At 42.2% G+C, this 14,734-nt stretch overlaps 1 protein-coding gene across 6 annotated transcripts in view; it reads right to left on the reverse strand.

The window, feature by feature from the left end:
* The window catches only part of NCBP1 (nuclear cap binding protein subunit 1), a 60,052-nt gene that overhangs the window by 29,256 nt on the left and 16,062 nt on the right, over window positions 1–14,734 (reverse strand). For 3 of the 6 annotated variants that reach the window (XM_073346045.2, XM_073346043.2, XM_073346044.2), the window contains 3 exons: window positions 13,737–13,952; window positions 10,302–10,399; window positions 6,649–6,712 (listed from right to left, as the gene is read on the reverse strand). In XM_073346045.2, coding sequence (XP_073202146.2) covers window positions 6,649–6,712; window positions 10,302–10,399; window positions 13,737–13,952 — 378 coding nt within the window. The other 3 variants (XM_073346046.2, XM_073346048.2, XM_073346047.2) reach the window with 3 other exon arrangements.

The following is a 14,734-nucleotide window of genomic DNA, read 5'->3' on the forward strand; positions in this document are numbered from 1 at the left end:
ATATCTTTAGTTTGAGCCCCTACTGGCTTGTAAACAAAGGAGTCTTGTAAAACTATCAATTCAAACATTTTTTAAACTGAGTTATTGTTCTACATGGTCTACAATCAAATATTGCATCACTGAGAACTTGAATGCGAAACTATAAACAGAAGTAGATAGTTAAGTTTCATGACCCAATCCAGAGAAGTTACGGAAGGTAAAACAGCAAAAAGGGGAAAATAAAACATTTAGTTTTTATTTAAAGGAGTTAAGGAAATCAGTTAAAATATATTTAAGTTGATGCTGTCCTCAGATATTGCAAAAAAATCTATAAATTAAATTATTTGAAAGAAAGTTCATTAGTTAGGAGCATTCCAAACTATACTACAAAACAAAGTTTCAACTTGGTGGCTTTAAATATTAATGCTACTGAAGTAATTTTCTTTAAGCTTGTCTTATTTTTGTCTTATTTTGCAAGTTTCTATGAGATTTAAAAAAAACAGTCTGAAAATTGCACTGTATTACAATTTAAAATGCGTACATTTGTATTCGATCCAATCTGTGTTGATGTAAGTACCACAGGTAGCGATGCCGACAGTTCAGGATGCCAAACACTTGCTTTAGCACCCTGTTTTCAGTTGATTGTCAAAATTCTAAAGTTAAATTGTTTGGTCTGAAATTCTCCACAACAGGTATTTGGATCTGCATCAAGCTGATTTTGCGGGGGGGGGGGGGGGGGGGGCAAATTGCAAGCAAATGGTTCAGCCCTTTCACAGAATGAAGTCTGGAAAAATAAGTTTTATCCATATTAAAAAAATTCTTAACCATTTCAGTGAGACGTTCCAGCACCTCCATCTTTTGGAAGAGAGTCACCCTGATGTCAGGAATTTGCCATTTGCAGTCCTCATGAAAATCTGCCTCAATCTGGCCAATTTATAAGACAATAAAAGTTGCAGTTTGTGTGCTTAGTAGAGACATATTAGAGTCTGGAGGCTAAGTTCTTTGAAGATCCCATCTGTATTAAGCATGTTCCATTCTGGGGATGAGCAGGACTTTCCAGGCTCCTGAAAGCCAAGGTCTGTTCTGACATGAGGCACAGGCACTGCAAGCAGGGAGGCTCTCTCATCTGTGTGCGCCATGATCTCATGCTGGCAAGCAGCCAAGAGAAGGAAAAAAAATTAAGGTTGCCTGTGTAATCTCATTTTGGCTCCCTTGTGTGTATGTATCGATAACTCCAGCCTCATTCAGTGAGCAGGATGAATTGTGCTAAGGGAATGAAGTCAGGGCTGTACAGTTAATGAGGCTGTTGTCTTCTGTCTGACCCTGGACACACTTGTTTCAGAAGCTGAACGGTATAGTGAAGTGAGGAAGAGGACTGCAAGAGAAGGAAGGATGGTCTCATGGTTTAGAAAATTAAATGCAACCCTTGAGTACTGGATTCTATCCCTGTCTCTGCCACAGTGTTTGAGCGATTATGGGCAAGTCACAAAACAAATTTTCACAAGTATTCACTGTTCTCACTTTTGGGTGCCCAATCTGAGACATCTGGAGTCTGATTTGTAAGAGTGCTGAGCACACTCAACTTCAACTGCAGTCATTGAGAGCTGTGCTCCAAGTTCATGAAATTCATTAAAGTGCTAAGTATCCTGAAAGAAAGAGTCAAGCCATACACTTTTCTGCACACTGAATCAAGTAGGGGTCCTTTATTACATGTGATCATATAATAAAGACTATCATAATGGATAAGAACAAAGGGGACCAAATTAAGAATACCTAGAGAACCTTAATTCCCCAACAACAACAACATCATGGGTGAAATGAGACAATCACTAAGCTCATGAATGAAGTCACACAGGAAAAAATGATAAAAGACAAAAATGCCATACAACTTGAGGGCAAACATTTTTAACGAAAACCATCTCTCCATATGAGACCTCTCAGTCCTCATCCTCAAAAAAATCCTGCACAACACCTTAAAAACAAGCCTGGGAGCTTAAATTCATAACTTTAGCTAGAAGCTAAAAATCATGGACTCAAAGACAATGGATTTATGGCTCATAATTACAAGCTGTGAGTCACTAACCCTCCTTTTTCATACTATTAGAGAGGTGTTAACTCCCTGCTTCACCTTGAATGGTCCCTTGCAATATGTTAGTTCCTTATGCTTAACAATCTAGGAAAGGTACGCAGTGTCACAGCTAAAGAACTCTGTGTAAGCAACAGAACTCAGTGCAATAAAAGATATTACACAGTCGCTCCAATATTGTGGGACCAACACAGCTACAACATTGCCAAATTAGGAAATGCCAGAATGCAGGTTCAGTCTCTGACTTTGCAACTCGAGTGTTCTTTTCGTAGGTAATTTTATTTGATAAGCAGTTACAGTAACTCCTCACTTAACGCTGTAGTTATGTTCCTGAAAAATGCGACTAAGTGAAACTACGTTAAGTGAATCCAATTTCCCCATAAGAATTAATGTAAAAGGGGGAGGGGGGGTCAGGTTCCAGGGAAAATTTTTTTTGCCAGACAAAAGGCATTATATACATTTTAAATAATTTTAAACAAGCAATTTAATACTACAATCATCACCGCGGAGTATGAAGCTTGGTTGAGGTGGTGGAGTCAGAGAGTGGAAGAGGATGGATTGTCCAGCTGCTCCTCTTGCTGTTCTTGCATGCACAGGCACTGACTTTGCCAGGGGCAGGGGGCTCAACCCTCGGCCCATCCAGCCCACCCCTTCCCCCAAACCCCCACCCTTGACCCGCCTCTTCTCTCCCTCCCTCCCCCTTTACTTCACACACTGCGTCCTCGCTCCTCCCTTCTGAACACTGCAAGCCCATGGGCAGGAGGCAGGGGATGGAGGGGGAAGCACCCGGACAATCAGCTGGCTGACGGGGCGGAGGGGGAGGAGGAGTGAGGACTTGGCATGCAGGCTCCTCCTCCCTCCTGCCGGGGGCAATCAGCTGGTTTGCATTGTTCAGGAGGAAGGGGAGGGAGGGGCAGACGGCATGCCAAGTCCTCACACCTCTTCTTCCCCCCCCCCCCCCCCCCCCGCTCCTGCCGCCTAAAGGCTGCAAGCCAGCTGATTGCCCCGGCCTCAAGGGGGAGGAGAGACTGCGTGCAGAATCCTCGCTCCTCCCTCGGAAATGCTGCAAGCCAGCTGATTGCTGCAGGCAGGAGGGGGAAGGCGCTGATCCACGGGGTCTACGGGGACCAGGGGGCGTAGGGAGGCTGCCAGCTGTGGAGAAAGCTGGCAGCCAAACAACGTAAGAGTGGAGCATTGCATGACTTTAAATGAGCATGTTCCCTAATTGATCAGCAACGTAACAACAAAACAAAATTAACCAGGAAGACTAAGTGAGGAGTTACTGTATTCCCTAAAAAGGCACAACTAAGGTTCAATTTTCAACATAAACCCTGCCTTCTAGGCTTGACTGCTTGTTCACTCAACTCTAGTGTTCCTAGCATTAGTCTGCTAATGCCTTTGCATTTCCTTTAAGGACAGAAAATACTTAATGGGCTTTGTAAATTCTTCATATGACCCTAGTGTGTCCTTGATGGAGATCCGGATACCTTAGAATCCAGCCACTTCGAATTCTACGCCAGAGTTAAAGATCAATCCAAAGTGAAAGCACTTCACTGCACTCTATTATTCTGAGATTCTAGCTTTAGAAGACTTAACAGTAAATTCTACTGTGCATACATTCAATTATTCAATTTTTAAAACTGACAAACATTGCTCCAAGTGCAGCTGTTTCCTAAATGAGGCAAGCTCAAACTAGACAGCTGTTTGAGTTAAGTATGCACAAAATTTCGAATTAAAACATAGTGATTTAAGAAACACCATGTACAAATGTCTACTTAACCAATTTAACACAAAGATTCCAAAACTAATTTCACCTCTTATGAGACCAAGCCAGGAAGATTGCAGCCCAAAAGTAATGTTTTCCAAAGTTATGAACAATCAAAAGAGGAGGTTTAGAGTGCTTACAACAGGAGCTACTGCAGTATTAGAAGAGAACCAAGAACAGTAAGAAAAGGAATACTTGTGGAACCTTAGAGACTAACCAATTTATTTGAGCATAAGCTTTCGTGAGTTACAGCTCACTTCATCGGATGCATCCGATGAAGTGAGCTGTAGCTCACGAAAGCTTATGCTCAAATAAATTGGTTAGTCTCTAAGGTGCCACAAGTACTCCTTTTTTTTTGCAATACAGACTAACACAGCTGCTACTCTGAAACCTGTCAAAAGAACAGTAAGGAAATGAAGGTAATTTGCTTCTGGACTGAGAAAGTCGTAAAATGAAATACAAGTATTTTGCATAATTGCCATCTTGGCCTTTACAACAGCACTGCATTCTCCCATCCTGCCATCATAAATGCCTAATAATATGGACTTCCAAAAAAAGTTACATGAGAAATGTGTTAGCATCTTAAATAGTGGCTGCGCTTTCAACTTGAATTTCTTAAGCCAAAAAAGAAGGTTAAAAGATTAAACTTATTCCTGGACAATAAGGTAAAACTTTTAGTTTTCCCAAAAGGATCGTTAGTCAGAATCTCTTGATTTAAGTAAGTTTATGAAGGAGCGGTGGGCACGTAACCACAGTTAAGATTGAACAACAGTTTCATTTAATTCAGGCTCAGAATTGAGGCTAGTCCGTGTCCCAAGATGTGGTGCACAAGACCAAGTTTCTAAAATGAAATGCCAGAGGTCACTAAATGCTGAAATGGGAACTCCAGATTGGCACATCCTGCTTTGTAAGTACCATCAGTACTCCAAGGAACCACAGGATGATCCCTACCAAGTTCAAACTGATGACTCCGCTCCACCAACATCGCATCCAGCACACAGTAAGGCACACTGGGCCATCACTTAACCCACATACTTGAGTGTCTTGTGCTGACAGGGTACCAAATGCATCAAGGCACTGAGTGCTAGATAACTGGAGTGTTCATCAGAGATCAACTGCAGGACAGGAGCCCCACACCTGAGTGGCTAACCTGGAGTTTTTTTACAGCTAGTTGTAATGAGGAAGGAAGAGTTCTAGGCCTGGCTTCAGAAACTTTATGGGATGAAGTGAGCTAAACCCTAGGGCCTAGGCCATGAATCCTTTAAGCACCTAGCATAACTGGGCATGGTTTGCACAGCACTTTGAAGAAAGATGGAGCACCTTAGCCCTCCATCAGTGAGGCAGAAGTACACATGTATCGAAGCTTAAATGGCATTTCCCTTTTCTATTGGTTAGTTCACATTATTTCTATTATTCAAATGACTTTTTAAAAAGAAGGGAAATTCCCCAGACAAAAGCATTCATTAAACTGGCATTAAGGTTGAAAGTGATGCTTCACTGACTTGAATGTTAGAGGTCTTACAAGAGCATAGCAGTTTTCTTTTTTTACTAACACTGAATTTTCCAGTTTCTCAGACAAAAGAAACCAAAGAACTTTGTAGTTTTGTTAAAGACACATTCATAGACAGGAAGATTACCAGTCACGGTCAAGCAACCTGTAACACCCACTTTCCATTTCCCCTTGTTACCTTCTTCCCTACAAACCTTATTACTTTCATATCCTACTCAGATTAGTGATCGAAGAGGAGGCCCCTGCATACGTTTCTGATTTGGAATTTTTTGAAGGCCTTTAAGCAGTCTTTAATTGAGAATGATAAATTATTTCTTATGGAGATTGTGTACAGCCAGCACAAGACTTTGTACAACAACTCTCTGATTAACACTAAAGGCAGTTTAGGGTTTGTAGCTACTGATAAGATAAAACTATTATGGAGAGATAAAGCAATCTCCATTTCTGCTGTTTCTTTGGCCTGAATAGGGGTAAAGACGAGGTGGTTTGGTTGACCTAATAATATGAGATTCCTGGTTTTAAAAAAATTTGGGGATTTTGGATTGTAAACCTTTAATTCCCAGAGTGATTTTGTTTAGCCATTCACCCGTAAGATTATCACCTGCTCGTAAGTTTAACTGAACTTCCTAGTTTTAATGTTTGATTTTTCATAGAGACCTTGCAAAACAAGTTGCAGTTAACACTCAAGTCACCACATTCAACCTTATATCCAATTTAACGTACAAAGTTCTGTATGACTGCATCAGCCTTTGAGAGTTCTCTGAATAGAGGAACTGACTGAGAACCTACATTTGTCTTCCCACTCACATTTGTAGTTATTAAAAATCCCTCCACCCGGAGAGGTGACTATGGAAAAAGAAACATCACTAAACAGCCAGAAATTGACTTCAAATTAAAAGCTAAAACCTTTTGGGACGTGACATACAGTGCTTTAAGCAACTCAGAAAACTAACTAGTAAGAGACAAAGGTTGGGGGGGAGGGGGGGTTTGGATTAACAAAGTTCTTTTCAGTACTAAAAATCTTTAAAAAAAAGACCATCTCAGAGATGGCCTATCAGCATGTTGGCCAGCTACGAAAAAACACAGGTAAAACTTGAGAAATGCCATTATTTGAAATACTATTGCAATAGAAGTAACTGAACTTGATCCACTTATTAAAACTGCAGGACGATAATCTAATACAGTGAGAAACTACATCCTAGCCTTCAGGCTACTCGAATACCCAAAGAATGGAATACAATGGTTTGGAGTCTATTATTTAGGAAGTAAAGGTATCATTGTACAAGATGCAGTGTGTAAAATGCATACCTCAACTATGTGATAGTTCAAAGGGATCTTGTTATTTCCTGGATAGCTCAGTAGCTGTGCAGCACTGCAAAAATAAATACATGTGAGTTAGAATGCAACACATTAGATATTGTCTAGGTACCAAGAAATGATGATTTACGGAATAGTTCATTTTTTGCATAAAGGCTCTCAGATTGACAGGTCTGAAGACTGAAGTCAACTATTTATACACAACAGGTGCAACACAAGCATCAGTGCACGCTTACCCACAGATACGCCTGAACCATAACCAGGAGGGACATGTTTATTTTCATGCATATGCAATTCTTGAATACTCAAACTACTAACAAAGATATCATCTAGTATAAGTTTTGTGGTAGTTTGCATAATGTTGGTACCTGCCCACCTGAAAGCTGGACTGAAATCAAACTCAGCTCATATAAGCCAGACAAAAACCTGCCAGTCACCACTTGCCTTGCCTGGATTTGATTCATGAACCAAAACGAAGAGTATCTCATTAGCAAGTGCCTGCCGAGCCACCTCCCCATGGCCCTTATTTTACCATTGATATTTGAATATAGGATGAGCTAATGGAAAATACAAGAGGCCTTCTGACTTCTGCAATATCATTTAATGAACGCTTCGTTATCCAGCATTTGTCCCAAAGGAAAATAATGCCACTCTTCAATTAGTCTAAGTCTAGTCCACTTGCACTAATTTATAACTACCTCTAGATAATTTCCACAAGCAAAGTGGAAAGACTAAGACCGGAATCCTCCCATTAATCGTAACAGTCAAAGTCTTCACAAGAACACAGAGCTTTCTGATTCCACAGAAACTAGAAATCCTACCAGTCATTGTGCAAGAACCGTTGCCACAAACACTAATCCTGCCTGTTTATCACTAAGCACTGGTCTACACTATGGGGTTAGGTCAAATTTAGCCACATTAAGTCGATTTTAAAATGAATGTGTCCACACAACCAAGCCCATTCTATCGACTTAAAGGCTCTTAAAATCGACTTCTGTACTCCTCCCCAGCGAGGGGAGTACTGCTAAAATCGACCTTGCTGGGTTGAATTTGAGGTAGTGCAGACACAAATCGATGGTATTGGCCTCTGAGAGCTATCCCAGAGTGCTCCATTGTGACCGCTCTGGACAGCACTTTGAACTCCAATGCACTAGCCAGGTACACAGGAAAAGCTCCGGGAACTTCTGAATTTCATTTCCTGTTTGGGCAGTGTGGCGAACTCAGCAGCATAGGTGACCATGCAGTCCCCTCAGAATCGTAGAGCGTAGAATGTTTCTATGCTCCCCCTATCATCTCTGTCTCTGAGGTAAACGCAGATTACAAGGCGAAAAAAACGCACTCGTGATAACATGTTTTCCGAGCTCATGCAGTGCTCCCGCACGGATAGGGCACAGCTTAAAGCATGGAGGCATTCAGTGGCAGAGGCCAGAAAAGAAATAAGCGAGCGCGAAGAGTAGAGGCAGGACGCGATGCTGAGGCTAATGGGGGAGCAAACTGACATAACGAAGCATGTGTTGGAGGTGCACGAAAGCCAACAAGAGCACAGACTCCCGTTGTATCCACTGTATAACTGCCTACCCTCCTCCCCAAGTTCCGTAGCCTCCTCACCCAGAAGCCCAAGAACACGGGGAGGGGAGGCGAGGCTCCAGGCACCCAGCCACTCCACTCCAGAGGATGGCCCAAGCAACAGAAGGCTGTCATTCAAACTGTTTGATTTTTAGTGTGGCTACAATAAGCAACGTGGCTTGTCCTTCCCTCCTCCCCCACCCAGGCTACCTAGTCCGTTATCTTTTATTTTTATTTATTTTTTTTTAAGAAAGAAAGAATGCACGGTTTCAAAACAATAGTTACTTTATTTCAAAGAGGGGAGGGTGGCTGGCTTACAGGGAATTAAAATCAACAAAGGGGGCGGGTTTGCATCAAGGAGAAACACAAACAACTGTCACACAGAAGCCTGGCCAGTCATGAAACTGGTTTTCGAAGCCTCTCTGCTGCGCAGCGCGCCTTGCTGTGCTCTTCTAATCACCCCGCCATAAATGTCTCCCCCTTACTCTCACAGATATGGAGCACACAGCAAGCAGCAATAACAATGGGAATGTTGGTTGCACGGAGGTCTGACCTAGTCAGCAAACAGCGCCAGCGAGCTTTTAAACGTCCAAAGGCACAGTCTACCACCATTCTGCACTTGCTCAGCCTACAGTTGAACTACTGCTCACTACTGTCCAGGCTTCATGAGCCATGGGAGCAAGGGGTAGGCTGGGGTAGGTGCAACCATGCGGTGCTGCCAGCTGGGAGAGCAGCCTTAGGCAGAAGACTCCAGCTCACAAGATATTCCAGGCAGGACTGAATCTCCATGAGATGAAACTTAAAGGAGAATGACCTGGAGTCTCTGGCTCCCATTCGGTGCTCTAAGAGGAGGACAGCCATGTCTGTCCAGGCGCCCCGATCGACCTCACCGAGGTCTGCCAGGAGTACCCAGGAAACATACGATGGCTATCAGTCCTACTGCACTGTCTGCCGCGAAGGCAAGGAGCTGCTGCTGTGTAGCAATGCAGTACCGCATCTGCCAGCAGCACCCAGGAGATGAACAGTGATGGTGAGCTGAGCGGGCTCCATGCTTGCCGTGGTATGGCATCTGCATGGGTAACCCAGGAAAAAAGGCGCGAAACATTGTCTGCCATTGCTTTCATGGAGGGAGGGAGGCCTGACGACATATACCCAAAACCACCCACGACAATGTTTTTGCCCCATCAGATATTGGGAGCTTAACCCAGAATTCTAATGGGCAGCGGGAACTGTGGGATAGCTACTGTAAATCTATGCTAGCCACGTTAGTGAGGACGCACTCCGCCAACTTAATGTGCTTAGTGTGGACATACGCGATCGACTGTATAAAATCGACTTCTATAAAATCGTCCTAATTTCGTAGTGCAGACATACCCTAAATGTCTACACTAAGGCTACTGGCTCTTTTTTGGAAGCAATTTTAAATTTAAAAACTTAGTGGAATGCAGGAATATAATTTCTTAACTTCTTCATCTCAAGCTTTTGGACAACATCATTTCAGGATTTTTAAGGTCTCCTCTGAAAGTCACGATGCTTAAGATAAAAAGAAAAGGAGTACTTGTGGCACCTTAGAGACTAACCAATTTATTAGAGCATAAGCTTTCGTGAGCTACAGCTCACTTCATCAGATGCATATCGTGGAAACTGCAGCAGACTTTATATAGACACAGAGAATATGAACCAATACCTCCTCCCACCCCACTGTCCTGCTGGTAATAGCTTATCTAAAGTGATCATCACCTGATCACCTGATGATCACTTTAGATAAGCTATTACCAGCAGGACAGTGGGGTGGGAGGAGGTATTGGTTCATATTCTCTGTGTATATATAAAGTCTGCTGCAGTTTCCACGATATGCATCTGATGAAGTGAGCTGTAGCTCACGAAAGCTTATGCTCTAATAAATTGGTTAGTCTCTAAGGTGCCACAAGTACTCCTTTTCTTTTTGCGAATACAGACTAACACGGCTGTTACTCTGAAACCTGATGCTTAAGATAGAAAGCTAAAAAAAAATCAGGAAGGGGTATTGTGGTATCATACCACTTTTCCTTTATTCACTCAGTGAAAAGACTTCTTACCATGTTTTTCTCTCTTTCCAGTGGGATTTGATGATGCAGTGAAGGTTCTCTTCAATTACAAATCTCTCAACCGAATGACTACCAGGCATAACAGGACCCTATTAAAAAAGGAATTAAGATATATGAAAAGTCACTATTACAAGTGACTAGTTTTATTATACCGACCTGGGGAAGTGAGGAAACAGACTGACAGAGAGAGACGGGTACCCAGAAGTCACCTACTACAGGACAGGCCCTAACTAGGAAAATAACAGAACACCAGTGGCCATCACATACAGCCTCCAGCTAAAACCTCTCCAGCTCATCATCAACGATCTACAACCTACCCCGGAAAACGATCCCTCACTCTCACAGACCTTGGGAGGCAGGCCAGTCCTTGCTTACAGACAGCTCCCCAACCTGAAGCAAATACTCACCAGCAACTACACACCACAGAAACACTAACCCAGGAACCAATCCCGTTGCCTACTCTGTCCCCATATCTACTCTTGCGACACATCGGAGGACCCAACCACATCAGCCACACCATCAGGGGCTCATTCACCTGCACATCTACTAACGTGATATATGCTATCATGTGCCAGCAATGCCCCTCTACCATGTACATTGGCCAAACCAGACAGACAATCTCTATGTAAAAGAATAAATGGACACAAATCAGACTTTAGGAATGGTAACATACAAAAGCCAGGAGAACACTTCAATCTCCCTGGACATTCAACAGATTTAAAAGTAGCCATCCTTCAACAAAAAACCTTCAAAAACAGACTTCAAAGAGAAACTGCAGAACTGCAATTCATTTGCAAACTTAACACCATTAATTTAGGCCTGAACAGGGACTGGGAGTGGCTGGCTCACTACAAAAGCAATTTTCCCTCTCTGGGTATTGACACCTCCTCATCAGCTATTGGGAGTGGACCACATCCACCCTGACTGAATTGGCTTGGTCAACACTGGTTCTCCACTTGTGAGGTAACTCCCTTCTCTTCATGTGCCAGTATATTTATGCCTATACCTGTAATTTTCACTCCATGCATCTGAAGTGGGTTTTTTTTAACCCACGAAAGCTTATGCCCCAATAAATCTGTTAGTAGTCTTTACGGTGCCACTGGACTCCTCGTTGTTTTTGTAGTTCTATTATAAATAATTATTCACAGGGATTGAACACTATTTGCTGTTGGGTATAAAAACTTCCTCGAAGCAATCTGTTTCATCAAGTGTTTTAAACTGCTAAAATACAAAGGGGGTAGTTTCAAATAAAATGACATCCTTAAAGACGATTTCAAACAAAAACCAGACAGCACTGAACTCATATCTAGCTTTTTGTATCAGGTTGCCTTGTTTGTAGATGAGACCTCAGTTCACTTATATTAAAGTTCTAATACCCAGATACAATTTCAGCTGCGCCTGTTTTGACCTGGTTACTGGTCATTTTCACCACTCAAATGTTGTTTTTAACCTAAGCTTCCAAGAATATATTCAGCACTTCTGTACAATTTCTTCCTGTCATATTCCCCATTGCCCCACACACCACCTTTACCCCAACTGCTTCTGAATATTACACAAAATGGCTACAATTCATAATAAGAGTTACTCCACATGTAAAGACCGCATCAATAGGCACATTGATACTGCATCCTTTTCAGCTACCGCAAGGAAGGTCAGACTATGTCATCCGTATCAACCAAAAAAAACAAGATTCGAGGCACCCCCTTCCCACATTTATAGCAAGTAAATCTGACTTCTCACTTCCCATGCTGGGCATGCTTTTCATGTTTCCAGATATAGTAAAGAAAGGGTTACATAAATACACTAAAATAGACAGGAGTAGTTAACTAAATGTATCGCTATTTAATGGCAATGCATTCTCAGATTATACCAATAGTCCTTGAAAGGCAATCAATGGCAGTGAGAAAGTTATCTGCTCTTCCCATAATGGTTAGGATACCAGCTTCTGTTAACAGGAAGATTTAGAAAATATTTTTGAATACACGAGGTCAAAATTAGTGTGTGCAGTATTTGGCACTGTTTAAAAGTTTTTAAACATAGAATAGATGACATGGTATAACAGTTTTATTAATGAGAGTCTGGCATAATACTTCACTACTCACAAACTGCAAAAGCCACGAGGCAGGCCAACCATCCCAAATGAGTACCAATAAAACATTTAAACCATGGTATCATATACTATACATACCATATATTATAGAATAACTTCTACAATTATTTTATAAAATCTTCATGGAGGATTTTTTTTTTTTTAAATGTACCTCTGCCTGTTAAACAAAGCACTGCAATTACCATGCACCCTAAATGTACAGGGCTCTCTGCAGGTGATCCAGTAGTTTTTTCTATACCTAAAAATGCACAATTCAAAGTCAGTTATTTCAAGCACCAAGTCTCATCAGAAGCGGAGATTCTCCCATTTTCAACAATATAAGGATCCTGTTTCTAGCTCAGCAAGGTAGTGTAACAGACTTAAATGCTGAGACTTTTTTTTGCGGAAAAGTTATTAATGTTCTAGGACAGAACATTGCCCCCTTTGGGCCCAGGTAAATAATTTTGGTGGAGGGGAGAAAAGGACATTCTGCATTTGGGGGAAGGTTTCTCTGGCAGACTTTTTAAAAAACCCACTCAGCTGTTTGAAGCTACTCAGGGGTTTGGAACATCAGAAATCATCTCAGTGAGACAGATTAGTGGGCTAAGACCAGGTGAGGGTAGCTAAAGGTGCACCTTAAATTCATTTATCATACAGTATCTTACATGCACATTATGACATATATTATAAAATCAGGGGTGGCCAATCTGAGCCTGAGAAGGAGCCAGAATTTACCAATGTATATTGCCAAAGAGTCACAGTGATACGTCAGCAGCCCCCCCGCCCCCCCCATATCTCCCAATCAGCTGTTTTGTGGCATGCAGGAGGCTCTGGGGGGAGGGCCCTGCAGGCTGAGGAGAGCGGTGGAGGGGGGGCAGGGCCTGTGGCAGAGCCAGGGGCTAAGCAGCGAGCACCCCCTGCACATTGGAAAATTGACGCCTGTAGCTCCGGCCCCGGAGTCGGTGCCTAGACAAGGAGCCGCATATTAACTTACGAAGAGCCGCATGTGGCTCCGGAGCCCCAGGTTGGCCACTGCTGTTATAAGTGTTTGTATATGTTAAAATATTAACTCTGGCAATTTTCAATTGTCAAATGAAGCTGACATGTATGATTACATGAACTGCCAAAGTAAATTTTTCATGTTGGTGTCTTCCCAGCGACATCAAAACATTACCGCTGATCCTTCACACTGGTTATCAGTCCATAAAAAGGGGGGGAGAGGGGGAAGTCTCACCCTGCATTGGTCTGAGTTTCCACCAGCTTTATGACCCTTGCTGTAGATTTAGATGTCAGTATGCAAAACCCTCGCTTTCCTCCACCTCCTGAAGACCACATACCTCAGGGTCATCTGTGTAGTCAAACATTCGAAAGAGAACTCTTGGCATAGGGTAAACCGAATCTTCAGTGTGAGGGGGTGGGGTAAAAGGAGGCAGATTGTGCTGCAGGGCTTCACAGAGGATGCTGTCAAAGGCAAGGTAGGGCCTCAGAATGTGTCTTTCCTGCCAGCGGTCTTTTTTCAACTTCTGAATCTGGGCCCAAAGGCAGTCTAAATACTAAAAACAAGACAGGAAATATTTTTAAATATCAGATAAAGTATCTCAGGAAATTACAAAATTCTATATTGTCATTCGCAAGAGCTTAGTTCCTCCATCAGCCACTCCAGAAAGCCCTTCAGAGCGCCAGGCATTTTCAAAAAAGGATTTCCTCATTACCGAACGCTATCACTCACACGCTCGGAAAAACAAGGCATCTGGCTACGCTGCTTATTAGCAACCATCTATTCATTTAGGAGATAAGAGACTGATTGTTTAAATTTAGTAATTCTATACACAGAAGAAAGTAGCCTTCATAGTTCCACACATTCACAAGTGTTGCCACTTTTAAAATTCTACTAATAATAAAATAGCCCAGTGCTCAACTATTGTTAGTGATGGAGCGTGTATAAGCTTAGGATACATTCAACACAAGCAGGAGCAGCAGAAAATTCTCTCTTAAGTCACAAATGAGAGAAAACAAGGGAAATACTGAGACAAGAGACAATTGCTTCTAACTACAATTTTCTATGTTTCGGGTCAACAGAAGCTATAACAATTCTTATTTTCTGTATATCTTGACTTTAGAAAACAAAATGAAAACTTGGTTAGAGAATCTTTCAGAAATTGATTGATACTTTATTTACTCAGTAATCAGCACTTTTAACCATGCTACATCCCTGTACATTTTGCATCTTGCCTGTAGCTTCTCAATATCCTGATGGTAGCATGTTCCCATGAGGACACAGGGTGAGGAGTCATATTCCCTCTTTGCTTAATGAGCCTGCAGTGCAGAATGTAGC

This window comes from Lepidochelys kempii, chromosome 5 (genome assembly GCF_965140285.1).
Source record: "Lepidochelys kempii isolate rLepKem1 chromosome 5, rLepKem1.hap1, whole genome shotgun sequence".
Classification (NCBI taxonomy): Eukaryota; Metazoa; Chordata; order Testudines; family Cheloniidae; genus Lepidochelys; species Lepidochelys kempii.